The sequence below is a fragment of the Carassius auratus genome, chromosome 11 (assembly GCF_003368295.1).
Source record: "Carassius auratus strain Wakin chromosome 11, ASM336829v1, whole genome shotgun sequence".
NCBI classification, from domain to species: domain Eukaryota; kingdom Metazoa; phylum Chordata; class Actinopteri; order Cypriniformes; family Cyprinidae; genus Carassius; species Carassius auratus.
In genome coordinates, this window is record NC_039253.1 from 9360012 (window position 1) to 9387319 (window position 27308).

A 27308-nucleotide genomic window follows, 5' to 3' on the forward strand; every position below is an offset into this window, starting at 1 on the left:
CGGTTGCTCCCCCCTCCCCCCGCTGGACTGTGTGTTCATATTATAATATTTGAGTCCGAACTGTGGTTCGCTTGCGTCATCAAGCCAGCAGCTGTTTACCATGTTGCTTGGTAACAACAGCGCAGGGGAAGGCGGCAAATGCATAACATTACTCTCTGCACTTTTATGTATTCCGTTTTTGAACTGTTCGTTTTGTTTATAAAGCTTCGGTACATAACTGCACTTGCGTCTGTCTTACGAATGTACTGAAAATGCTCTAAAAAATGTAGAAGGCGAACATAAATGAGATGTACAGCTCTCTGCTTGCAGCGCGTCAGTCACGCTCATCAGGAAATTGAGTGAAACACACACACAAAAACACATTTTCATCAAATAATTTGTCATTAAAAGCGGTTCACTTCCGCGATTTGGTACGATTGCGTTCACATAAGCAGCAAACCGTACCAGAGTTCACATGAAGCGTACCCCAGACCACCATTTTTAAGTGGACTCAGGTACGCATGGTGCGCATCCGAGTACAAAAGACAGCATTCACATCATCCAAAAAACGAACCAAACTCTGACATCAATCGAACCCGGGTGCGCACCAAAAGTGCTAATGTGAAAGCACCCTAAAAGAGAGAAGAGGGGAGTTTAAATACACAGATGATAATGACTTAATTTATGAAGGGCAGGTAAATCAAATCAAGACACATGAGGTGAAAACTAGGTCACAGAAAACACAGACAACAAAACCATAACAGGCCACTCAGGGTTTTTTTTATTTATCATCTTATCATCTACCAGACACTAAAAGTCGTTTACAAAAAAAAAAAATCTCTCTACAAGCTTAATTATTTGTGGTATTCATGTAAAACAAACCCTGCAGGGTGAGATATGTACCAAGAGATAATACTTTCGAAAGCATTCCTCCCATTTTATCATCATCATCTCAAAAGCAAAGCTGCCAGCAAAAAAAAAAAAAAAAAAGATTCCAAATGGCCTTGACCTCTACTCAGAGTGTTCGGTCTCAAATGATGCTCTCTGAAAACAGCTGGAAAGTTCTATTTGCCAAGATTGACAGTTCAGTGTCCCACTGAGTAGACCTTCATCTAAAGCTGAGTAGAACCTTTGTTTCCCCACCACATATAACCTAAAAGTCTTTCTGCTTGGGTGTTCTCTGAGGATCTTTTATCCTCAGAAAATGTCAGAGAAGTCAATGCTTTTGCCTACATGTTTTAGCCATTCTAATGCAATTCTTTTAAAGAACATTTAAACACCTCAAAGGAAGTATTTAAATTCACCATGAAATCAAAATTGACTGGTCAATGGCAGCAATTAGCAAATGACAACAATCCAATCAATTGCCACCCATTGTTTTTCTCGTTCAAGATGCCATTTCTCTCAGATGAAGCCTACATCACAATAGGAAAGAAAAGACACAATTTCCATTCCATGCCCTCTTTAAGAACAGAATAAAAGCTAACATAATATAGTCTGACCGGTTTAATAAAGCGCTAATCAAACTGTCATTAATACTTTATTAATAAAAGCATGCTGTAAGTTATTTAGAGTGAGGTCAATCAGGTTTTAATCATTTTTTAAAGGGAGTCTGAATGGTGTTCACCGCCATCTGTGCATAATGGACCTTTGAACAATAATAACTGTTTCCATTTTAAAAACTCCCAAGCAGCCTGCTCCATCCTTTTAGTGCTTTTAGCTGTTTCATCAGTGTATTCAGGTCAAAGTTCCTCTCTCCAAAAGGAATAGTACTTCTTTTGTCTAAAAAGGTTCATGAGGGTTGAAATAATATCTGGTATAAGATATTTTAAGACCTTGAGGTAGAATAGAGGCATAAATATACTGAACTACACAAGCAACTGACATTTTGTTTATTGTAGATGAGACTCACACAATTTATGAAATATGTAAATATATAAATATACAATATGTCATTTTGTCTTACATATTAAGAATAAAATATTGTCAATATAGTGAATCTTTAAATCTGAAATTAATCCCAGTTTAATTAACTGTGATCTGTCAAAGAGTCTTCACTGAGACAGTTTTTATTACCTCAGACAGATAAGTTAAGCCAAAGAGACTGATGTACACCTGTGGCGATTGGGGCGGGGCCGAGGGACGTGGGAACGAGGAGTGAGGCCGGTGGAATGATTGGGAAATCAGCGACACCTGCGCCCCACCGCCGGTATCGAGTCCCACGTAGGAGATGGAAGGATATAAAACTGGAGCGACGACAGTGAAGGATGAGAGAGGACCAGGCCTGGGCTTTTAGTTGTGTTTTGGTTTTTATTTGTGCGCATCAGTCGTCCGTGTGGGGCTGATGCGCTGTTTTGTGTTTATTTTTGTAATTAAAGTCTTTGTATGATTGTCCACCGGTTCCCGCCTCCTTCTTCCCGATGATTATGGAGATTATATTACAACACCTTTTTCACATAAAAAAAAAACAACCTTGACCAAGAGGTATCCACATTTTCTTAATATTTGAGGTTATATTCATAACTTAAGATGTAGATTTTTTGGCACAGTAAATACATGAATTATGAACAGTGACAAATTATACTTACTACATAAGTTTCCAAACTCAAACATCCTGCAAGGCCTTGCTTTCCCAAGGTTTACAGAGGAGACAAAAGATATCAAATTTTGGCTAAATTTTTCAGGCAAAACAAGGTTTTTTTGTCAAAAGCGTAGAGATGCATGACACACCACTCACACAGAAGTCACTTTTAAACAAAGCATATTTTCTGTTGGCCAATGCATCACATTCGTGAGACAAACTTGAATTCGGTGATATGTGTGGAGAACTTTTTTCACCCTCAAGTGAGAAGTGAACTCTTTTTTTCAATATTAAATGTGACCACAGCTCCAAAACAGTTCTAAACAAATATTATGGTAGATTTGATTTGAGAGGACAACAGAGAATGGACATTTTTTCACTCGAGGAAGCACCATTATTATGGATTCATATTGTGACCAACAGCAACACTAAGTTTAAAATGCCTTAATGATTAATTTGGTTCTTACAAACACAGCTTTTCACTTCATAAGATGTTAATTGATGGACTGGAGTCGAATGGATTTCTGATGGATTATTGTGAACTTTCTATCAGCTGTCTGGACTCTCATTTTGATGGCACCCATTCACTGCAGAGGATCCACTATTGAGCAAGTGTTGTAATGCTACGTTTCTCAAATCTGTCCCGAAGAAAAAAACTCATCTTCGATGGACTGAATGTGATTTTTTTTTTAAGAGTGACAGGCAACCATAACCGGGAGCAATAAACCTTGGCAAAAGAAAGAAAATCTCTCACAGAAAACTCTCACAGGAAATTACATGGAAACATGCCTCTTGTCAAGTCAACAGAATGCGGATGAGCTACGGGTTCCTGTAAGAAGGCCTTTGTTATCGTAATGATCTCTCTATGAGCTCTCGGAGGATGATAAACGTCTTAAGGAACATTCACACCTCCCACAAATTATTGGATTCCATTACATAGTGGGCTCAAGAGATGAGGCTGTCAGAAAGATTACGGATGGCCCTGCACCGGTCCACCCTGCTTTACGAGCCCAGTGCGTCTTGTATTAGACACCTAAAAACCCACGCAGTGGCTGCTGCTGTTTTGACATGTTCTGTGGACCCTCCTATGTGCCTGGAAGTTGCATGTCAAAGCCTGCCGATACTTTATGCAGTTACTTTTAAAAAGTAGTGAGGTATAGACATTTCAAAATAGGAAAGCAAGAGCAAGACGTAAGGGGAGTTCTTTATGACAAGTGTCTTTATGAGGGAGTCATTCAATTATTTGCTTAATAAAACAATGATTCTTTCAGTAACACCACTACTATTTGTTATTCAGAAATGAGAAACTGATGATTCTGCTGTGCTTTGCTTAAAAAAAAAATTCAATGGCGGAGTAAAAAAAAAAAAAACATAAGCAAAAAAATGCATGTTTGTAAGAAAAATCCTTTTTAAATTTCAATTGCTTCCAGTTAAAATGTGAGGCCACTATCCATAATATTGCTTTCTCCAGTGAAAAAGTCATATTTTCTGAATCAGGAGAGAAATATGCTCCGATCAATCATTGTTTATATGTAAAAAACAGTTCTAAACAAATATGTCGGTGGATTTTGAAGTGAGAAGACAACACGGGATGGACTTTTTTGGAGGAAGCACCATTATGGATTTTGGACTCTTAGTTTGGGCAAAAATTAAGTTAAGACACCTTAATGACAGATTTGTTTCTTTCCAACCTGCAGCTTTTCACTTCACAGGATGCTAACGGTTTGACTTCTTACGAATCAATTGAAGATAAAAGCCCAGTGCACTTGAGCAGCTGGGTCGACCTGCCTAACTTTTGCTTTTAAGTAAATAATGTCCGAATTTTTCAAAAGTAGCTCATTTTTAGCTGCCAACAATGTGTGACACTCTATAAACAGTGGCCTGGTTCTTGCCTGAATATGGCTGATGAGTGGCAGGGGTTTAAAGCCTATTACCTTTTTAAGTATTCTGAGCTTCTCAGAGCAAATGCTCCAGAGATCAGAAAACGGTTCACATGACTGAGCAACGAGCAGACTTGTGATGTGTTGTGTAAGACCACAGAAACAGAATTGGTAATGTTTCTACTTAAACTTAAATAAATGTTATGATAAGACTTTGTTTGCAGTCACTTAATTACAGACGGATGCGTAACATGTGAGACATTCTTAATTTAATTCTCTTAATTTGACATCGTGATGAAAAAAAGACGGATCATTGCTTCACAGAAGCAAAGCATGTGGCTGCATTGTTTTTAATTTAATTATAAAACGGGATATTCATGGAAATTCTAATCTGCAATCACGTGTGTCCCTCACAACCGTTTTGCATGCTGATTGTTGTTTAACCTTTTTTTTTTGCTCACTATGGGGTAATAATGACAATAATGACTTTATCAGCATTATCAGTGTTATCAGATATTAGATAAAGGCCATCAGATTTAAAAGGACTGGTGACCCAATATATTATTATAATAAGTAAAGTCATTTTATACAAATCTTTCACTAAACAAATAACCTGCATAAATTACGCATATTGAATAGAATAAGCCACATTTATGCCGCACATTTCTAATGAGAGATAAGACTGTGCTGCCCTCTTGTGTTAGCTTTATAAACTGACACATACCGAGTTTACAATCCAAGGCCTTCAGTTCGTGATGTACATGACGTTCTTGCCTCAGCCAAAGAGATGAACGTTTTGAAGGAAAATATCTGAGGACTTTCTCCATCAAATGCAAGGTGAATGGTGCCCAACATGCAAAAATTTTTAAGGTTAAAATAAATAAAAAATAATAATAATTGGTTGCCCGACAAACAAAATCATGTTGGGATGTTATTTTACCTTAATGATTAACATAATTCATAGAGTTATTAATAATTCAAACATGTTTATAAATCATCAGGGCCTATAGGCCTTTTATTGCTACATTTGTTTTATTAATTACATACAATTGCATACTGTTCATCAATTCATATAGTGTAATTCATATTTATCAACAAAATTGCATTTACATGGAATATTTCTATATTCAGCATTTTACATGAATTATTTTTTTTTTTCAAATAAATTAATAAATCCTACATCTGAGAAATGGGAGGGTGACCAAATTCTTTTTGGGCCACATGGTTTCTTATAGTTATACTTCTGTATGCTCTGTATGCTTGTCACATAACGTTTCATTACATAATGTCAGAATGTACACAAGCAAATTTGACAACAGGTAGACATTACTATAGAATCCAGGAGAAAGTAGGAGGGTTTGTAAAGGAAATAACAAAATAGAAGGTATAATTGCACTATTGAGAATGGGACACGCAGGGTTAAATAAAACATTACATCTAATAAGGAAACATCTGACTGGCTTATGTGATCATGATCAAGAGGAGGAATCAGTGGAACACATTATGTCATATATTATGTGTGTGTATATATATATATAAAAGTATTACATTAATAAATACAATTCCCTGCCTCCAGTTCTCTCATGAAGATGTAACATTAATGGAGCCTGTTGTGTTCTGGGAAACCATGTCCCATGCAGTGTCTTCAGATGCATACATCAAATTTCAGTAAATGTAGCAGGTAACACGGGAATTTCATGCATACATTCACTTACTATTCACAGTATACACACAGCATACTACAATGCAGTAGGAGTTGAATGGTTGTATGCCATTCTGAACACAGCTTCTGTACTGATTACAGAGTTATATTTAGCAAATTCTGGTAAATATAGTTGGTCATCCGGGTATTTCATGCATACATAACATTTGCACGTTGCACAGCATACATACTGGATACTGCAGAAATAGTAAGATTAGTATGATAGTATGGCATTTCGAACACAGCACTTGAGTTGAGCGCTAACCCAACATGCGACAACACGCGCGTTACGTGCGCGCGCACGCACATGAATCGTCAGCACTCTCTGCTGGCTAGAGATTCTTGAGAGGAGACAACTGGTGAGTGTGAATTAAACATACTTTTTATTAGAGTCTGTTAGACCAAATAACACCCTGATTGCTTTTAGAGTAAAACGGTGAATGGCGGCTAGTTCACTTTCAATTCTCATTAAATCCTCTTTTGTATGTATGCTAAATCACACGAGCGAACTGAAACCAATGCTAAGAGAATTAGCACTCCCGTTGTGAACCAATGTAAACCATTAGCATGAGCTAACAGCTAGTTTGTGCTAGAATGTTCCATCTGTTTTGACTTAGTGAACATGTTTAAGAGTTACCAGTTCTTCTCAGCAATGGTTACACATCTAAAAGTCGTTAATTTGTAAAAGTCTATCGTAAGCTGCTATTTCTAGTTTTAATCTTGTGTAAGTTATCAAGTGTTTATTGAAAGTATTAACTCCAGAACTCCAATAAAAACTGTAATAAATACATTGTAACATTGGAAATCTGCTCCAAATCTTTCCAAACTGAGGTTTCTCTGATTTAAGGTACCATTATCATGCTGTTTTTCTGTATTGTTGTCTTTGGTGATAATAACACAAATCCCTGTCTCGTAGGGTTCCTTCACATATTTATTTGGTGAGGTTTAGTCCTCAAGACAGAATGGCAGACACGAAGCATCTTGCGTTCTCCATCATTCAGTTTCTCCATGATCAGCTGTCTTCTGGGAGTTTGTCATCCGATGCTCAAGAAAGTTTAGAAGGTAATACATCAATGCCAGAATCAGTGCTGGACAATGTTATGCTATTGGTGGGTAATTCATATTTTTCAATTTTTATTTATTTACCCTTTTATCTAGTTGCCATCCAGTGCCTGGAGACGGCATTTGGTGTCTCTCTAGAGGACCAGAGTTTAGCAGTCAATCAGTCTCTGCCAGAGATATTTGCCTCTGCAACCAAACGGGTAAAAGCTGTTCACGAGTGTCATCCAATCCAGGTGTTTTCAAACTGGGATCTGAGGACCACCAGGGGACTGCAAGGGAGTGATAGGGGTCCGGAGAAATGTTTAGATAAAAAGTGTAAAAATAAAAAAGTAGGTAAAAACTGCTAAAAAAAAAAAAAAAAAAGAAAATACATTACTGTTAAAGTACAGTATTGTAATGAGTTGAAACAATTTTTACAGTAATGGGTCTTTATGTAAGAAACTTTATAGACGTCTTTGAAATTTTAGGATGGGGATACCACACATGATGATGATCATATCTGGTGGTCCATGGCATTTAAAAAAATAGAAATCCCCCGGTCTAATCCATGTTGTTTTGGAATGGTATTCATAACTTTGAATGGATTTCACCTAAGACATTGCTCTATGTTGCAGACACCACAAGTTAAGACCAATCCATCCTGTGGTTCACCTTCAGAGGAGCAGTTAGCAGAGGCAGAGCGTCTTAAAACAGATGGTAAGACCATCCGTCACACCATTGCCATTTTTGGACACTTCCTACGGTGTTCTCACTGAAAGTGTTGCATGTTTGTCTCTGCAGGTAACGATCAGATGAAGGTAGAGAACTTTAGTGCAGCTGTTGAGTTCTACTCTAAAGCCATCCAGCTGAATCCTCAAAATGCTGTCTACTTTTGCAACAGGTATATGCACTTTTCATTAAATCCGAAAAAGAAAAAATTTAATGCTGTAGTATTTGCATTATCCAAGAATAAATAGAAAAGTATTTTATTAATTTTTATATTTTGAAGAATTGTTTTTATTATTTGAAACGTAATGTAATTGTTAAAAATGATTTTCAGAGCTGCAGCCTACAGCAAACTGGGGAACTATGCTGGAGCCGTTCAAGACTGTGAAAGAGCCATTGGAATCGATCCAAACTACAGTAAAGCGTATGGGAGGATGGGGTAATTGTGATGTTTTTATTTTTCCCCCTAAAATGTTGTGCACAGATAAATTATTGAAGGCCAATTGTTTAAACATCTTTTTCAACTTCAGGGTCCACACAGGTCTTGACTTCACCCTACTTCATAAAATTGAGAAAAGCAATAATCATGATACAGTCTGATATGTTTCAAAATGTTATGATTTAAGTAAATAAGTGTGTTCAAAGTCTGAATGCAGTCCTGTGGTCCAAGCGCGAGCCTGTAGAACATTTGAATTCATCTTCTGTTGATGCATTATGCAGTTTTTACCTTTATAGTGTTTATATTGTAATATGTTGTAGATGGTTGCAGAAAATGCATGTCATATCTCTCATCACTTTTTACAAACAATTGGAAGTAGGAAAGCATTGATATTTAAAAATAAGATACCTATTGCATTGCAGAGTTGTTATGCATTATGCATCATTATTTTTTCTAGTTATCATCGGTACTTTGGTTACTCAAACTGTATCTGACATTTAATTCAAAGCAACACTAAATCCTCCCTGAATATGTGCTGCAGCCTATTTAATCACGCAGAAATTGAGATACATGCATGATTCATGTTCTCAAAGGACATACTGCATTCATTTTGGTTTGTGTAGGTCTTAAGGTTTCAAAATATTTAAATTTGTTTTCAAAAACCCTGCAGATACCCTCATTTAAAAATAAATAAGATAGTAATGGATTCTGGTGTCACAATTTCTTCTTAATTTGTGTTTTGCTTAAAAACAAGGCTTGCTCTTGCAAGTTTGAACAAATACTCAGAGGCTGTGAGCTACTACAAGAAAGCGATGGAGCTGGACCCTGACAACGACACTTACAAAGCCAACCTGCAAATAGCAGAACAGAAGATGAAGGAGGGACAGCCCAGCCCGGTGAGTTCACAGAACAACCCTGATAATCGTTTTCTTCTCTCTGTGGAAAACAGAGATGTGCTAAAGCCCATGTGTTTCTCTTTGTTAGGCAGGGGGTTTGGGTGGTGTTGACCTGGCCGGTTTGCTGAGTAACCCTGGTTTCATGAGCATGGTCAGTAGAAATACATCTGTATGTTCATCATTAATGCTTGCTTCTCATCACTAACTCATTGTCACTCTCTTTAGGCATCTAATTTAATGAACAACCCACAAGTGCAGCAAATGTGAGTAGACAAATCTTAAATACATCATTTATTATACACATAATATTCTCGCTCTGCATGAAGTGATGATTTTTTTATTAGTATTCAAGAAACAGATGTTTAATACTTAAATTATTTCATATTCAATGAGCTTAGGAAATAAATTGCCATTTATAAAGCTTAGGTATGTAAAAAGATCAAAATTTCTCGATACGATAATATCATCAGGAATTCATACTACACTTTTAAGCTTTTATCTTGATGGAAACGGCAGTAGAAAACTCCAACTTCAGTAAAAACAGGATTACAAAAACGTGTCTCGCTACAAATCTTGTGAAATAGTACCATAAAAAAAAACAACAACTGGTGGCCGCTGCATTCCCAAACGCAGGCTAAAATCACAGCACTTGCAATAGAGTTCACTACATTCATTCACTGTGAACTGAACCGTTCTGAGGTAAGGAAAACACTGAATCACGAGCTGATCGCCTCAACAATGTGCGTGCTTCGCTTTGATACACACAGAGAAAACAGAATTGAAGGGATTAAGCCATATTGTGCTTTTATTAGTTCGTTTTATTACTGTGCCAAAGCATAATGGCCCAAGACCTTTTATGTGAGAATGATAGGTTTAAATATATTTTATGAATGACACTTTTTGCCCTGTAGACCTATAGTTTCATATAGTCATGTGATCATGGTTATATTGAGACATCCGCACATTGCTTTCACGATATCATGATATTGATAATATTGTTACATCCCTATTATTGATAAAAATGATGGATCTCCACCTCAAAAAAATAAATAAATAAAAGTTCATTATTGTGATAATGCTAAATGTAGAGCCCTGATTTAAGAAAATTATTGAACCTTACATACAATCATGAGGGTCTGCAGGGGTCCTTTCTATGATTTGTCTATGATATTTAGGTTTTATTTGCATTTTAGTTGGGCCATGTGACTTACATCAGTTTAAAGGGCAAAGATTTTCAGGTGTTAATAAAGAGCGAAACTGATCTTTACTAAGAAATAAAAATAAAAAAAATCATTATAAATATATTTTAAAAAGTATTTTATTATTTATTAATTTTAATTGTTAATTATTTAAAAAAATTTAAAAGGTGACAGAAGCAGCAGTTTTAAGTGTAGGTTGGCCAGCCCTAACCCAGCCCTTGCATTAATTGCATTAAATATTTTTATGCGTTAAACTGAAAAAAATTAATTGTCTCCGTTAACGTGCTGATTGACACCACTATTAATAATCAATTATATATTTAATAATTAACACGTAAACTAAAAACTAAAAAGTCCTACAAACATTTAAATTGCACAGATTTTATGTCAAGAAATGGCAATGGCCCTCCTGAACTATTTCTGCTGAATATTTTTGCTTGCTGAAATTTTCAATGCATCACTGTTTCGGGGCAGTTGTACCAACCAAACAAGACTTTGTTCTTAGCAGAAATGTATATCAGCTATTTCTGTGCCCATGTAGGATGTCAGGTATGATGTCTGGGGCTTACGGTCCTATGGGAGGAGCCACCTCGCCAGGAGCAGCAGCAGGAGCTGGAGCAGGAAGTGCAGGTGCTACAGGTGGTCCCAATGATCTCTCCAGCCTCATACAGGCGTAAGTTTAAACATCACTGTCCTGTGATTTTCATAGGTTTCATTCTACTTCCAAACAGAAAATTCCAAGTTATATTCAGTGGTTCTTAACTGGTGTTTTTCTGTCACAGTGGTCAGCAGTTTGCCCAGCAAATGCAGCAGCAGAACCCTGAGCTTATAGAGCAGTTGAGGAGTCAAATACGCAGTCGACCTCCCAGTAGTGCTGGCAGTGACGAACACTGACAACCCTCTATGGTACCACAAATAACTCTAATTCAAGTATTTTTGTGAAACATAGCTTTAATAGGCTTTAGACTTTAAGGCAAGGCACTACAGGCAAAAACAGTTTTCATGCACTGGTCAATTTTGATGTTTTGGGTTATTGGCTTTGAATAATTTTTTTCAAAATAGTGGAAGGAAAACATCCAAAATGCACTTTTAATTGTTTATTTTATTGCACATTAACTGTTTGTGTCTGTTGATTTAAATTACGATACATATCTTTATCAGGGTATAATTTCTACTTAATGCATTATTATTGCATACTTTTTTATAGTGTAATACAATACTGAGGTGCAGATAATTATTTGCAATAAGTGGTATAAATAGCCAAAAATCCTGCTATTTTAACATGATGAAAATAGAATCTATAGTTGTTTGCACTTAGTGTAAATAGCATATCATAAAAAATACTGCTATTTTCTTTGGTGTAAACATAATCCATTGTTATTTGCACTGTGTTAATAGCATCTGTCACTAAGAGAATATGCTATTTTAAATTAGCATAAATAGTAGGGCTGCTAGATAAATCAAAATGAAATCACAATTGTGATTAGACAAATGTTGTGATTGTCATGCATATCTTTCAGGGAAGCATGGTTCTGTGAGCAGTAGTGAATCTTCATCCGAAGACCAGATAGTGATATGTATGCAGATTTGTGCATATTTATTTAGACCGTGCCTCAGTTGCATATTTAAAGGGTTAGTTCACCCAAAAATGAACATTACTCACCCCTGAGGTCTATATGACTTTCTTCTTTCAGACAAATCTAGCCGTAGTTATATAAAAAATTGTCTTTTATCCTTCAAGCTGTTTCATTGCACTCAATTGGTGTTGCATTCCTTCAGTTCAAAAGACGTGAAATAAAAAAAGCGCCCTTTCAAGAACTGCTCTGGGGGGGGGGGGGGTGCTGGTGAACAAAGACCTCCGGTAAAGAATCGATGCGTTTCCGTAAGAAAAATATCTATATTCAAAACGTAATATTCACTTTAATCTAGCAGTTCTGGGGGAATTGCATATGAGATCGCTGCTCAGAAGTGAAACAACCTGAAATATCGAATACCATTTTTAATATAACTCTGACTGGTTTCATCGAGGGTGAGTAAAACGCAGCCTAACTTTCATTTTTGGGTGAACTAACCCTTTGAAAGTAACATTAAAAATATATATATACAGTTTGGTCAGCATGTTAATCTGTAAATTAATATTTTTTAAATCTTATTCACCAGGTGTGTCTTGCCTTAAGATGTTCTATAGGTTTTTTTATGTTGTGGTTGAGCTTTACAAATGTTGTTCACCATTACTTCTCTCATTTTGTGCAGAGTTTTATTCTGGACATGGTGGACCTTTTGGAAGATGGGCTACTTTTAAATTTTTTAAGATACACCTTGTACCTTCCACTCTAGGGACGAGACAGAATTTTTTCATCTATAAAAACTGCATGAGTTCCCACTGCCCCACATTGCCCTGCCGGTTGGACGAGGTCATCAGTGCACATGTACACATCATAATTGGGCACTGGACTCCAGCAAATGTTTATCAATGAAATATCACATTGGGTTAACACTATATTACCAAGTAATAATCCATGTTACTGGACTGAGAGAAATAAAGCACTGCTACATGGACATAATGCAGATTTGCTGTAACACCTCAGTGATTCACTTGTCCAAAGACAAGTCTCTGTCTAAACAGGAAGGGGTTGACAAGGAACATGTGCAAACTCAACATTGACAATTAAATGTCACATTTCAAATAGGACTTTGTGTTTTTGCATCTGAAGTTTCATGTTTCACAACCACTTATTGCTTGCAACCAGTGAGATTTGTCAAAGTACCATTACTTAAGTGTGGTTCCTCATTTGTTCTGAACTTTTTGGATTAAAAGAAATGGATGTTTTCTTTTTCCATTTTGGAGAACTGATATGTGTGATGGTATATTAAAAGGAACTTTTTTTCACCCATAACATCACTGTCTCAAAATCTAGCAAGCTGCCCATATACATAGCATTTTGTTGAATTGTAGGCAATGTTGGGGGCAAGGCATTACAAGTAGCACAAGTTATGTAATCAGATTACTTTTGTAAAGTAACGAGTAAATTAACGCATTACTTTTTCCAAAAAGTAACACCAGTTCTAATGGCGTAAAAAGTCAGTCCCGGGCCCATATGCAAAGAAAAAAAAAACTTTTTTTAAACAACTGATCTTGGCACGGCGGCCCAAGATGTAAAAACATAAAACTACTCAGTCATTTTGGTACGGCGGCCAAAATGTAAAAACACAAAACTACTCACTCATTTTAGTTGCATTCTCCGGTCCTTTCTTTCGGCAAATTCATCCACGATGAACGAGGTGTTTCACGGCTTCGTGCATTCGATGGAAAGAATTGCCAGTCCCGATAGTCTGTTTTGCGACATTGTGCTCCGCAAATAATTTTTGTGTCGTGACTAACTTCTCCACTTTCTCTTTTCTCTTTAAGGCCCCATTTTTATGTTTATATTGTCATTCCTTTATATGTTCACGTAGATAGCCGCTATAGTAACCTCTCACTGTGTTTTCTTTTCCTTTTCTTTTTTTTTTTTTTGGCGCGACGATGCGTCATAGTCTACGGCAGCCGCGGAGTGCAAAAAATTATAAACGCAAACAAGAAATGACGGAGAAATTAGACATTACGGAGAAATAAGAAATTACTACACGATATGCATAAAAATGTATTGCGCACACAAATTAATTAAATTGAAAAAAAAAATTGGCCTAATTTGCACGTGCTTACCCTGCCTGCCCAGGCGCTAACGTTACGCCACTGACGAGTTCTTTTTGTTTTCCATGTCTTGACTGACAGATCTAAATTTGCCATGTTGAGAGAAATCTGGAGTAAGTGCAGAGGCGTTGTGATGTTACTGTAGTTCTAGACTAAATGTGAACATGTATTTACTCATCTCACTCACAAAAACAGACTCCGTATTCCTCAGAATGAAAAAAAATTTCAAATGCAAACTCTTATTTTATTTTATAATATTATACAACTAGGATTGCCACCCGTCCCTTAAAATACGGAATCGTCCCGTAACTGAGAAATAAAATAGCACATCCCGGGTTTGTCCCGTATTTTCGGAGTTGTCTTCAATGCAGCATGTCATGCAAATCATCCCACCGGCATTCTGTGAAGACTCGTCCTATTCTGCCCCTGATTGGGTAATATTCGCTGCCATCGTTGGATTGATTGGTTTGTTTCAGGTTCACGGCCAATCAGAGTCAGAGGAGGGCGGGTCTCTTGGCAGAGAGTCGATTTGAAAGAATGGCGGAGGCTGCTCAATTTGTCGGCGAGTGTTCTCTGTTGCGCACAGTGGCTTGTCAGATGTGCGACAGCATGCCTCTGGAGAACAACGTTCATACACTTTACAATAAGGTTCATTTATTAAACATTAGTGTATTAACTAACATGAACTAACAATGAGTAAATAATACATTTTTACAGTATTTATTAATATTTGTTAATGTTAGTTAATAGAAATAAAGCTGTTCATTGTTTATTCATGTTAGTTCACAGTGCATCAACTAATATTAACAAGATTTTAATAAAGTATTATTAAATGTGGAAATTAACATGAACAAAGATGAACAATTGCTGTATAAGTGCAGTTCATTATTAGTTAATGTTAATTAATGTAGTAAATTAATGTAACTAATGAACCTTATTTTAAAGTGTTACCGATTTGTTTATTACAGTTAAGGTGTACAGACAGACAAAGCATTATTTTAATAATAGATAAGAGATATATATTTAATAATAAAAATACAGTGATGTGAAGCAAATAAACAACTAATTTAAGTGATTGCATTCTTCAATAGGCTACTGTAGAATTAATAATAGACTAAAATAGATTAACTTACCAATAATAATAATAAAAAAAATGGTATGTTTTACGTGAATTTAGAAATGTTTGTAGATCGGATATTTATTATGTGGTTTCACTGTTTGGATGGTGTTACTGTCTGCAAACAACGACAAATATTTTATCCAAAATCTGTGTTTACGCCACCTTATATTTACTTTAGTTTATTAGCAATTAATATTTTTATGAAAACATGTTTTAAGTTGTGATTTACCACCCCTGGCACCTCATCGGACCTGTAGTCATCGTGGTCCTGAAGATTTAGTATTTTAGTGTTGCAAAACACTCGTTTTTGATTTATTTAAAGTGATTCTCCTGGTTATCTAATTTTGGATTCTCTTATTTACTGTTGGAATAATTATAGCCTAGTTGGAAGTGTTCCAGATCATCATGTAATCAGTCTGCTCCTTTAACCTGGAGTGTGCCACAATCTGACGCTTACAGGTCCTGATCCGTCAGACCCATTAGCACTGTCTGATTACACACCATTGTCACGTGAATCTGCTTTTTTTTCATGACAGGATTATGGCTGGATTGGATTACTGTTGTATCCAAGGTTTCATTAACTAGCATTCTGTGTCCAGAAAACCTGGCCTTGTTTACAACGGTTCAATGCAAGATTTTACACATGGCAAAGACACCTCATCGGATATATATTTAATTGATATTACATATTAACAAAGTCAGGATTATGAAATAAACTCAGAATTTCTAGAAAAAAATTTGTTTCTATCTGGCAATTATAACTTCTTTTTTTATATATAACTCTGGTTTAATATCTTGCAATTTCTTTTATAACATGATTCTGACTTTTTAAATTTAATTTAATTTAATTCCTTTAGTATACTTTAAATTCTATTGTTCTGTGGCAAAAATGGGCGTACTGAACAAATCAATGAATGAATTTGAATAAATCTTTTTAGTGAAGGGATTCAAAGATTTGAGTAACTATAGGATACATTAAAAGTCCCACCACTAATGATCACCCATTTAAGTGTGAATGAAAGTATATCTGATGAGAAGTAAATTATTTGTGAAAACTTACTGGAACTCAAACAGTAGTAGAGCACAGCACTAGCAAAGGGCATGGGTTTGATTCCCAGGGAATACATGAACTAAAAAAAAAAAAAGCAGACTTTGAATGCAGTGTCAAAGTCAAAGAGTCTGTAAAATGCAGACTGTATCAAGAATAATAAACTTAACTGAATATATTGCAATTGTCAAAAGAAAAATAATTTAATTGAGCCTGTGCATAAAGGACACAGTCGTAACTAGATCATGTGAAGGCACATGCCGATTTTCCTTGTGGCTTTAGAGACAGATCTTTTACCTGTCCTCACTATGGATTAGGTCCGCGAACAGCACATCTCACCCTTTGCTATAGTTCAAAAAAAGTGGGGGTTATTTGACATCACTTTATGCCAAAAATCCAGAAGTAAGGCACAGAGCCACTGTCAACAGGGAAGTGTTAGATTTTATTACTGCATCCTAATCCTCTTAGTCTCCTAGTTTCTCCCGACCGTGGTCTTGAGATGCTGGATGGATGCATGATGGCTTAATCCCTCCTTAGAACAGGTTACGCTTTGCCCTCCTGCGTTACTCGCAGCGTCTCACCCATGGAGGAGCTACTGATACCCACAGAAGCCGAGGAGGCGCCGCCCGAGCCTGCCGTCTTCTTCTCTCCGGCGGGACCTGCTAAAACTCCGCTGGAAAGAATGAAGGACTTCATGTCAAGCACGTTCTCGGTCGGTGTCAGAGAATATGTGAAGGACTACATGAGGCAAAATGGGCTGCTGACACTCTCTATTCTAGCCGTGATCACAGGATGCGTCCTGGGCTTCATGCTGAGGGGTCTGGACCTCTCCACACAAGTAAGGCTAATTGAACTAGAATTTTTGACAAATAAATGACTCTGGACATGTCAATGAAAATGCAAACACGTGCAAGTTGTAATTGTTTTAAGGTTGTTAGTGATGCATCTTCATAGATGCACCTCAAACATCCACCCAACACATCTTTTTAGATATTTCATTCATTTTTAATCAAAAGGGGACAGAAAATGTGTCATTATGGTGCAACTCATACTGTGTTAAAAGAAAATGTCACTTCTCAGTACTAATTAAATTTTTACTATTATAATTGAAAAGATAAAACTTAGAACAGTATTGTTGGTTTTTGTTGTGATGAAATGAGGCGTGTAGGTTTGAATGTTAGGAAGTGCTTAAGGACATCTGTGCTCAGTGATCTAATCCCAGACAGAAAGCAGTTAAGCCGAGACAAATTCAGCTCGATGTGAGAGAAGGTCTCACTGCGCGTGACGCCTGACCCTGCTGAACAGCGAATAGCAACAGTTCGGGGAATTGGCTTAGATGGACTTCTCTCAGAAAGCAAATTCGTCCTACCCAGTTACATTATAGTCGCAAGCATCAGTAGGCTATTATTACATATCCTTTAATATAATCATAATTTTAATTACACATACTTTTAAGAATAAATATACAATTCTGGAAAGAGGAGAAGTGTGGTTTTTATATTAGGGATTCACTGATGTATCAGCCAATAATCGGTATCAGTCGATAAAATCATTATCTTGTAATACATTAATGCAATCTCACTTTAAAAAGCGCAGGTTCTGTTTGACCCTATTAATCACTCGTACCTCACATCAGGTTTTCCACAGTTTTTACCCTTCACCAAAGGTTATTTGTTCGCCTCCCATCCAGTATTCACAGGTTGGGTGGTGCGTTGTTACTTCGGATAAAAAACAAATCAAGTCAAAGGCTATAAGTACAAACAATTATCCAGTGTTCACAACTGGTTCTTAGTTAGCCTATAATAAAAATCTTGTTAAAAAGAGTTGTTTACAAACATTTGAGTGTGATTATTATATTTGAAAATTAATAGCAGTTGACTAGAATAGTTTGGACTCTGATATTAGTTTGTTAATTTTAACCTCTAATTTTATATTAATAATAAAAAAAATTGTTCCTTAAGAAAACCAAACTATCAATATTTGCATCAGAATTATGAATAATCGGCTCGGTATTGGTTGAGAAATTACTTGGTGGATGTGTGTGTAATACACACACACACACGCACAGTAAAAGCCATACAGTTGTAAAACGTTATTACATTTTAAAATCCTTCAGAAATTATGCTGATTTGACACAATATTAATACATTTCACAATATTACTGTTTTTCTTTTTCTTTCTTTTTTTTACTGTTTTACATTTGATTAAATAAATGCAACATAAAAGAGTTGTTTCAGCAGCTTTAAAAATTTTTACCATTCCAAACTAAATATGACAAAATATAATACATGGTGAAACTAGATGACGTTTAACGCCATGTTACCATATTCGAAACATTAGCTCTTTCTGTTGTTGATGTTTTTATTATACTATGTGAAATTTAGAAATTGTAAAAATTGCTCATCATCTGAAAAGTAATTTTTGTGTTTTCTTTGTAACCAGGCCAAAATCTATTTCTCCTTCCCTGGTGAGCTGCTCATGCGGATACTTAAAATGTTGATTCTTCCCCTGATTACTTCCAGGTGAAGATTTGACTCATTCTCATCTTTATATTTTATATAAAGCATTTATCCAACATAAAAAGTGTGTGAAGATCTCAACTCTTACTGTCTGCCTGTAGTTTAATGTCTGGACTGTCGTCTATGGAGTCGAAGGCCTGCTGCAGGATGGGGGTGCTGACGGTCACTTACTACCTTTGGACCACGTTCATCGCAGTGATTGTTGGCATTGTACTTGTTCTCATCATCAAACCTGGCTATGGGACACACTTAGAGAGCAGCAGACTGGGAGGAGGACAAGTCATAACGTCTGCAGATGCCCTTCTGGATCTGGTCAGGTATGACTGTCTAAATTTGTAGCAACAACAACCTTGTAGTTCCTGAACTAATATTCATATCAGCCAAGCAAATTTTAGGAGTAGACCTAGATATGGGGTTAAAGGCTCCTATCGACCTATTTCCATCTGATTTTAATTAGCATTAATGGTTTATGGTTCAATGGTTTCAGAATTGCTGATCTAGGAATATGTAGTACTTGGAAAATAGATGGGAAAGTTAACCCAAACATGACAGTATATTCTCAAATTCTGACCTGTATGACACAAAATGTGAACTTTTTTTCCATGCAATTACAAAGCATCGGGACCAGAGCATTCAGGCTTCAAAAAAGAACAAACGTATCCTAAAAGGAGTTTGAATGATTTGTGCATAGTATTTATGCCTTCTGAAGCCATTTAATGGCTCTGTGTGAAGAACCCAATCAAATTCACCCTAACCTTCCTTAGCATTTTCATTACTTGTGACTGTGAATTGTTCTTTGAGTAAGATCTTTTCAGTTAATCAGTTGATTCAGTTCATACAATAAGTCTTAAAAACTTCAACAGTATGTTGGTTTATGTTGTACATAAAAAACTAAAATCCCATTTCACACAATTTACACAGAAGAAAAAGATGCTGAATGGCATGAGGTTGAGCAAATGATTATAGTATTTAAATTTGTTGGTTAAATTCCCCTTTAATGTCAGCTTTTTATTACTAAAACAAGTAATCTTTTCAAGTACATTTCTCTTCATTTTAATTGACACATTCATAAAATACAAGAAATATTCCTCATTGACACTGTAACTGCCATTCATTGGAAGAGTTGCCCATGTCTGGGGATTTTCAGCCATCCTATACAGTGCAATCCTATTATAGCAGTGATTAGGGTATTTTTAGTAATCTGTACAAAGCGCCAAGTAAGAAGTGCAGGACCCTCCCACTCCCCTCTGCCCATAAACACAGCTAGTCTTGTGCAGCTATATCTGATAATAGCTGAGCTCAAGTGTTTAAGTCTGCAGGGTGTACATCATGTCTTATAAAGTATAAATGTGCTGGACTGTATATTCATAAAGACACAATTAATGAATAGGCATCATATTCTTTAGATATGGCCAGTTGCTCTAAACCTTTCCACTTATACTTCTTTTCCATCCTCAGGAATATGATCCCGTCCAATCTCATTGAAGCCACATTTCAGCAGGTGAGTAAACAGACACACAAGATGACGGCTGTTAAGTGAGCTTAAAAATGTAACGTGTTTGTACTTTGAGCATGAATAATATTAAAGTCCCTTCCAAGACAAGTCAGTGCACTTGGCAGCCATATTTGGAATGTTCAATTCTGTTGCTGATTTGAAGTAGATGCTATTTAAATATGAGTTTGGCAAGCAGTTTTTGAAATTTCTGTACTGCCTCATTCAAGTAGGTATTATATATATATATATATATATATATATATATATATATATCTACACACACATATATATATATATATATATAACTGTTCTCATAGTGGACTCGATTAAGTCATTTGCAGTGCTTCATGGGAGTGGGTGGGGCTAAAGAACACTTTTGGTGGGCTTTCCTCCCTACGATTCTCTGATTGGTGGAATTTTCTGTACAGCATCGTGGGTAATGTAGTTTTTCACCACAAATTCTGCTATTAGATGTGAATATTTTAAAAAATAATTTCATGCGTTTTTAATTTTGGAACCCGACTGATGCAACTCTGTTGCACTGCACTTTCTCCCATTCATAATAATATGGGTGAACTATTTTGTGGATAAATATATGCATCCTCAGACGATACCTCAAATCATGCAACTTATTATGGACTTTAACCTGGTGGACGATAAAATCCATTAGATTTGCACCATAGGATCAGGATATCATAGAGATTTGGGCTTACTGGACTCGGGCCAATAAACAATAACCTAGCATCCGCATAACAATTAAAAATCCCTTCATAACTACCTAGAATACTTACAACATTGTAAAAATGAAGTTTGTATAAGCAAAGAAAACATAAAACCTTCTTCTATATTTTGTTGTTTCAGTACAAGACAGACATTATTCCAATCATAAAAACACAAGTGAACACAGGACGCCCAAATTTTGTCTACCTGATGCCTGATGAAGACCATCCAAAGGGTCGGACGGTGCAGTTGGAACTAACGCCACCTCCAGACATCGAGTACAAGAACCGTCCAGGCAACAGTCAGCAGATGAATGTACTCGGCATCGTTATTTTCTCAGCCACGATGGGTAAAACATCTGCCTTCACCTAATGAAGCATCTTCACTAAGTGAAATCACGGTCAAATGTGGAACTATAATGAATGGCTTTTCATTTAGGTCTCTTGCTTGGTAAAATGGGCAAACGCGGAGCTCCTCTGGTGAACGTTTGCCAGTGCATCAATGAGTGTGTGATGAAGATTATTAATGCAGCCGTATGGTAAGAGAGAAAGCACTCATTCATGCTCATACATCATGGCAATAAAAACAATCCTTTAATTTAGGGATTTTAAATGCACAGTTCCATACAAAGACTGTTTGTCATGGAAATTAAGTTTTTCCACAATACTTGGCCAGGATTTGCCATTGAGAAGCTTGAGGGCTCAGATACCATTAGCTGAGGATCTGAGTGAAAGTTTCCAGCATGCAGCAGGCACGTGCACAACGGCTGCCAGCGTGAAGGTGTGTTAAAGCCACATGCAGGGATTATGGATCACCTGCGCTTAAGAGCTGTCTCACACTTCTCCAAGATGCTGACTAGTATGTGGCTGTCACACACTTAACAAAATACTTAGGCCTAATTTGAAGATTAATCCGATTTGAACTGCATTCAAAATGTCCATTTATTTGGATAACACAGTTATAATATTAACTAATCAATGAAACAGGTGTGATTTCTGCAATCTATTCAATGCATCTGTTTGTGATCATATTTTCAAATGCATTTATTCACATTGCTTAGAATCTGCATAAATCTGTTCATTGTGAAAACAACTGAATCTATGAACATGCTTAAAATATGGTTAGCTGTGAAACAAGAAATATTCAATTGTATGAGAAATGTATTTCTGATCTGGTTGTTGTTTATTTAAAATACATTTATTAGTACTTTTACAGAAATCTTAACTGCTTCATATGTGACTGACTGACAGATCTATTCGTTAGGTTAACATTGTTTAATCTAAACAGATGGCAATTTTATATGCAACCTAAATCTTATATTTAGGCCTAAATGTTCAGGGCACACAGTTTCTATATTTGACTCCAAATCATTGATTGAAATCAAGATGGACCCTGTTTACTCCCTTAATACATATATTTTCTTAATGTAAACAACTCAACACTTAGTGTTACTCAAAGAACAAAATGTTTTGTAATAAAAACTAAATAATAATAACAATAAATCACTATTTTAATTAATGTCTTTTTTTCAGGTCTCAGTGGACAAGTACCTTCTTGCATTTTTTTGTTCATTGAATTTTCTCTACTCAAAATGCATCACATTAAAGAAGTCAAATTGGTTTAGTTTTCATGTTGGGTTTTCATGTTGAGTTGAGTTTAATAGTTATTCATAGTTTATGCAAAAATATAAATTCTGTGATTTACTTACTCTTACGTGGTCCCAAATCTGTTTGACTTTCTACAGAACTGAAAATATATATTTTAAGAATCATTGAACCATACAATAAATGTCCATAGAATGTCCCAATCAGATTGGGAATGACATAAAAGTTATGTCAATTATAAAATTATGACAATGTGGCAAATTAGTGACTGGACAGCAATTTTTCATGTTGACTGTTGAAGTCATCACATTCTGAGAAATGTGAATGTGTGAAATAATTCCTACCAGCTTCTCTGTATTTTTCAACAGGTATTTTCCGTTTGGGATCATCTTCCTAGTGGCTGGTAAAATCCTGGACATGAGTGATCCCTCCACACTTGGGAAGAAGTTGGGCTGGTACGGGATGACGGTCATGGCAGGCCTGTTTGTGCACGGCCTCATCTTGCTTCCATTCTTCTATTTTATTCTGACATGGAAAAATCCTTTCACATTCATCAGAGGGCTCCTGCAAGCCATGGTCATTGCTCTCGCCACATCATCCAGGTATGAAGAACTAGGCCCCCATGAAATCAACTGTATTTTTATTTTTTTATCAAATTCTGTGTCTTTTTTCCCCAAATTACATTTTATTATTTAAAATGTTTCTGGATTCAGTCACCTCCCCAAAAATCCAAAAGCATGTATAATTAATATAAATCATGAAACTTACAATTTAACAGCAATTGATTAAAAACACACACAATTTTTTTTGTGTGTGTGGCCCTATGAAATGTTTTATATTACTTCTCAAATTCAGTTTTATTTTACCAAACTCTTTCCATTACTTTTCTGAATTAAATTTGACTGGTTTCATAAAATTGTAATAATCAAAAGCATATTCAGATAATTGATGTTATATATATATATGTTTATGTATTATAATTTTATAATTTTATAATTTTATTTATGTATTTTTTCAGAAATACCTTGTATTTACATTTTTCTGCTGAGTAAATTCTGGAAAATATTCCTTGAAAAATAATGTTTTGATGGTAATTTTACGAGTAATGGAAGTACTATCATTACATAAAGTTATTTCTGTCAGTTTCTTGAAGTGAAGTCTCAGAGCAGTTCTAGAGATCATGTTCATGTGTTCATATACTGAGGCGGCAGAGGCGAGCATCACATGCACTTCAGTATGTGTGTTCAATTAAATGAGAATCTTCTGCGCCATTCACACAGACACACATAACATGCAGGATTCATATTTAAATACTCTTTTTGTGGCTTAATATTCACAGACACTAGTCCATATCACGTTTTGATGTGTCTGCCGCCCTACTTTGGATTTATCCATCCAAAATGTAGCAAATTCCAGTACTTAAATTAAGCTGAAATTATGCTTTCATGACTGGATTCTGCGATTCTGTAATGGCTTGTCCTAACTCCATTAAATAAAGTAGAAACCTGCTTTGACCTCATGACCTTGTAAACATGAGATATTCTATCTTTTTCACAGTTCAGCAACACTGCCCATTACAATGAAATGTTTGCTGGAGAACTGCCGAGTGGACAGGCAGATTGCCAGGTTTGTGCTGCCAGTGGGAGCCACCATTAACATGGATGGAACAGCGCTGTATGAAGCAGTGGCAGCTATTTTCATTGCCCAGGTCAATGAGTACGAACTGGATTTCGGACAGTTGGTCACCATCAGGTACTTGCAGACAGCCAAAGATGTAACCAAATATACCGTATTTTTCGGACCATAAGTCGCACCAGAGTATAAGTCGCATCAGTCCAAAAATACGTCATGATGAGGAAAAAAACATATATAAGTCGCACCGGACTATAAGTCGCATTTATTTAGAACCAAGAACCAAGAGAAAACATTACCGTCTACAGTCATGAGAGGGCGCTCTATGTCTTCAGTGTAGACTACAGTAGCACAGAACAGCATAGAGCGCCCTCTCGCGGCTGTAGACGGTAATGTTTTCTATTGGTTCATTTCTCTCGGTTCATTTCAAATTAATTTTGATAAATAAGTCGCACCTGACTATAAGTCGCAGGACCAGCCAAACTATGAAAAAAGTGCGACTTATAGTCCGGAAAATACGGGTAGTCAGGTTTTGTGGTTGATCGCTAGCACCTGTGTGCACAGAGCTCCTGTTCCCCATTTTCAATACTTTCTGTTTAACAGTTTTTTTTAAACTAATTAATTATTACAAAGAACTTTTAAACAGTGTTAGTAAAGGGTATACAAAAAGTAATAGCATTTGCTTTTCTATAAATAGTAACAGAAAGACAAATGTAATAATACTTTCTCATCTATAGGCAGCATTCAGCAGATGCACATTCCATTTAAACTAGTCTTTGAAACGTTTAATTTCACTAACCTCGTAAACTTTGTGAAAATCAGTTCGCAGATCCTCTGAAGTGTGGATTTGTAGACTGCATAAAAACTTAACTGAGTGCACTGTTGGTTAACTTCCTTTATAATCAAGAAGTTGCCATCTATATTTTACAGATAAAAAAATAAAATAAAAATAATACTTATTAAATATGTCATGCATGTTATGCATGCATTGTTAACCAGCTTTAAATAATGTGATAGAACAACTCATCTAGCACGATCAGTTCTATCAGGAATCACTAAACTCCTAATAATCTTACTGTTGTGATTTCCTGCAGTATAACAGCGACCGCTGCCAGCATAGGTGCGGCTGGAATCCCTCAGGCAGGCCTTGTAACCATGGTGATAGTGCTGACATCTGTCGGATTGCCACCGGACGACATCACGCTGATTGTGGCCATTGATTGGATCTTGTAAGTTGAGATATCTGCCATATTTACCTGCTGCAAAAAACAAACAAACAAACAAGAAAACATAATACAGTTCTTAATAGCTGTAATCAATGGATCATCTAAATGAATAAATAGTAAACAAGAGTAAATACTAAAATAATGCATGAGGACAATAGTGATAACAGGGTCAAGAATAAAGACTTGTACTCCTTCTGGTTTAAAGAGATCGCTTTCGAACAATGATCAACGTGCTGGGAGATGCTCTGGCAGCTGGAATCATTGGTCACTTGTGTCAAAAAGACTTCCCTCCTGACAGAGCGGTAAGATAACAGCTGATTTCTGTTTATAGTATTTGGGTCAATGACATTACATGTTTGTAATGATATATGCATTTCATTGTTATTTATATATATATATATATATATATATATATATATATATATATATATATATATATATATATATATTTTTTTTTTTTTTGTTAGGGGACATAAAGTGAAGAAAATATTTGTCCTGATATAATAATAATAATAATAACAATAATAACAATAATAACAATAATAATAAAATGAACTTCTTGAAAAAATGTAAAATAAAATCTACAATTTAGTATTATTATTTTTTTTTTTTCAAATTTAGTATTTTGACAAAATTATTTGTAGGAAAACTATTTGAACAAATCTGGAGCACAAGATCATTTCATGAATAGCACTGGTATATTTGTAGCAATATCCAACAAAACATTGAATGGGACAAATATTTTTTTTTCATTTTTCTTTTACGCCAAAAATCTTTGGGATATTTAGTAAAGATCATGTTTCATGAAGATATTTTGTAAATTTCCTACTGTAAATTACATTTTTGATTGATAATAAGTATTGCTAAAAACTTAATTTAAAGGTGATTTTCTAAATATTCAGATTTTTTTGGCACCCTCTTATTCCAGATTTTTATAAATCTCAAATACTATCCAAATATTCTCCAATCCTTTTTAGCATCATGTTAAACTTTAGTTTATATTTAAATACCACAAGTTTCACAATGCTATATGCACTTTTATTTATTTTTGTCAGGCGAAAGCGAATGGAGCTGCACAGGACAGCCAGACGGCTAAAAACATGGAGAATGTGCCTTTAACTGAAGTACCGCTGCTGGCCGGGAAAGACTGTATATTAGAAGTGGTTGGGGACACAGTTTTTGAACGACCCACAGTCTACTATAATATATGTCAGGTCTGAGTCACCAGACGACTGCCTTATATCCACAAACCTCCATTCTACCACTGTGCCATAAAGCAGTACTGAATGAACACTTCTTCTGGTTCTTCTGTTTCCGCTTTTTAAAACTGACTGATCCTGGCTGTTTTGTACAGCTGAATACATTTAGGCAGCGTTCTTTCCCTATTCAAGGGAACCACTTCTATTCACAAGGACAGGCCAAAAATAAGTCACCCCTCCCCCTGCTTTTGTCACCTCTGGTGCTGGAGGTACAGCAGTTATTGCATGCTGGCATGCATTCAGGATTTTTGCCGTTCAGGTTCAGGCTGATATTACGGTCAAAACATGATCCAGATCCGCAGTGACATCATTCAACAACTTCCTGAAGGTAATGGGGAAGGAACCTGAGTGACATGTTAAATTGCACAGTTAAAAGCCAATTATCTGGCATCACATGCAACAACACGGGTGACTGATTTGCAAGCTTTTTTTTTTACATATACATTATTGTATTTTTGTGTAGTGAACTTGCAACATTTTCGTAATAAAAAAATAAATAAAAAATGGATGTAATGTGTTTGCGTGTTGATGTTACGACAAACGCCATGTAC

The 27308-nt window shown here is 35.9% G+C and overlaps 2 protein-coding genes across 2 annotated transcripts; both read left to right on the plus strand.

Moving 5' to 3' along the window:
- Positions 1-6367: 6367 nt before the first annotated feature.
- Positions 6368-13340, plus strand: LOC113110964 (small glutamine-rich tetratricopeptide repeat-containing protein alpha-like). The gene is made up of 12 exons (XM_026275297.1): positions 6368-6501; positions 7059-7204; positions 7301-7404; positions 7819-7900; positions 7985-8084; positions 8244-8348; positions 9103-9244; positions 9333-9395; positions 9470-9507; positions 10985-11116; positions 11226-11349; positions 12697-13340. The coding sequence occupies exons 2-11, from the start codon at positions 7105-7107 to the stop codon at positions 11335-11337; spliced, it is 978 nt and encodes a 325-aa protein (XP_026131082.1). The 5' UTR covers positions 6368-6501; positions 7059-7104; the 3' UTR covers positions 11338-11349; positions 12697-13340.
- A 3462-nt stretch (positions 13341-16802) lies between these two features.
- Positions 16803-27209, plus strand: LOC113110965 (excitatory amino acid transporter 5-like). Its single transcript, XM_026275298.1, has 11 exons — positions 16803-17140; positions 18745-18824; positions 18923-19138; positions 20280-20322; positions 21178-21385; positions 21475-21574; positions 23009-23242; positions 24198-24392; positions 25367-25501; positions 25704-25800; positions 26554-27209. The coding sequence occupies exons 1-11, from the start codon at positions 16886-16888 to the stop codon at positions 26716-26718; spliced, it is 1728 nt and encodes a 575-aa protein (XP_026131083.1). The 5' UTR covers positions 16803-16885; the 3' UTR covers positions 26719-27209.
- The last annotated feature ends 99 nt before the right edge of the window (positions 27210-27308 follow it).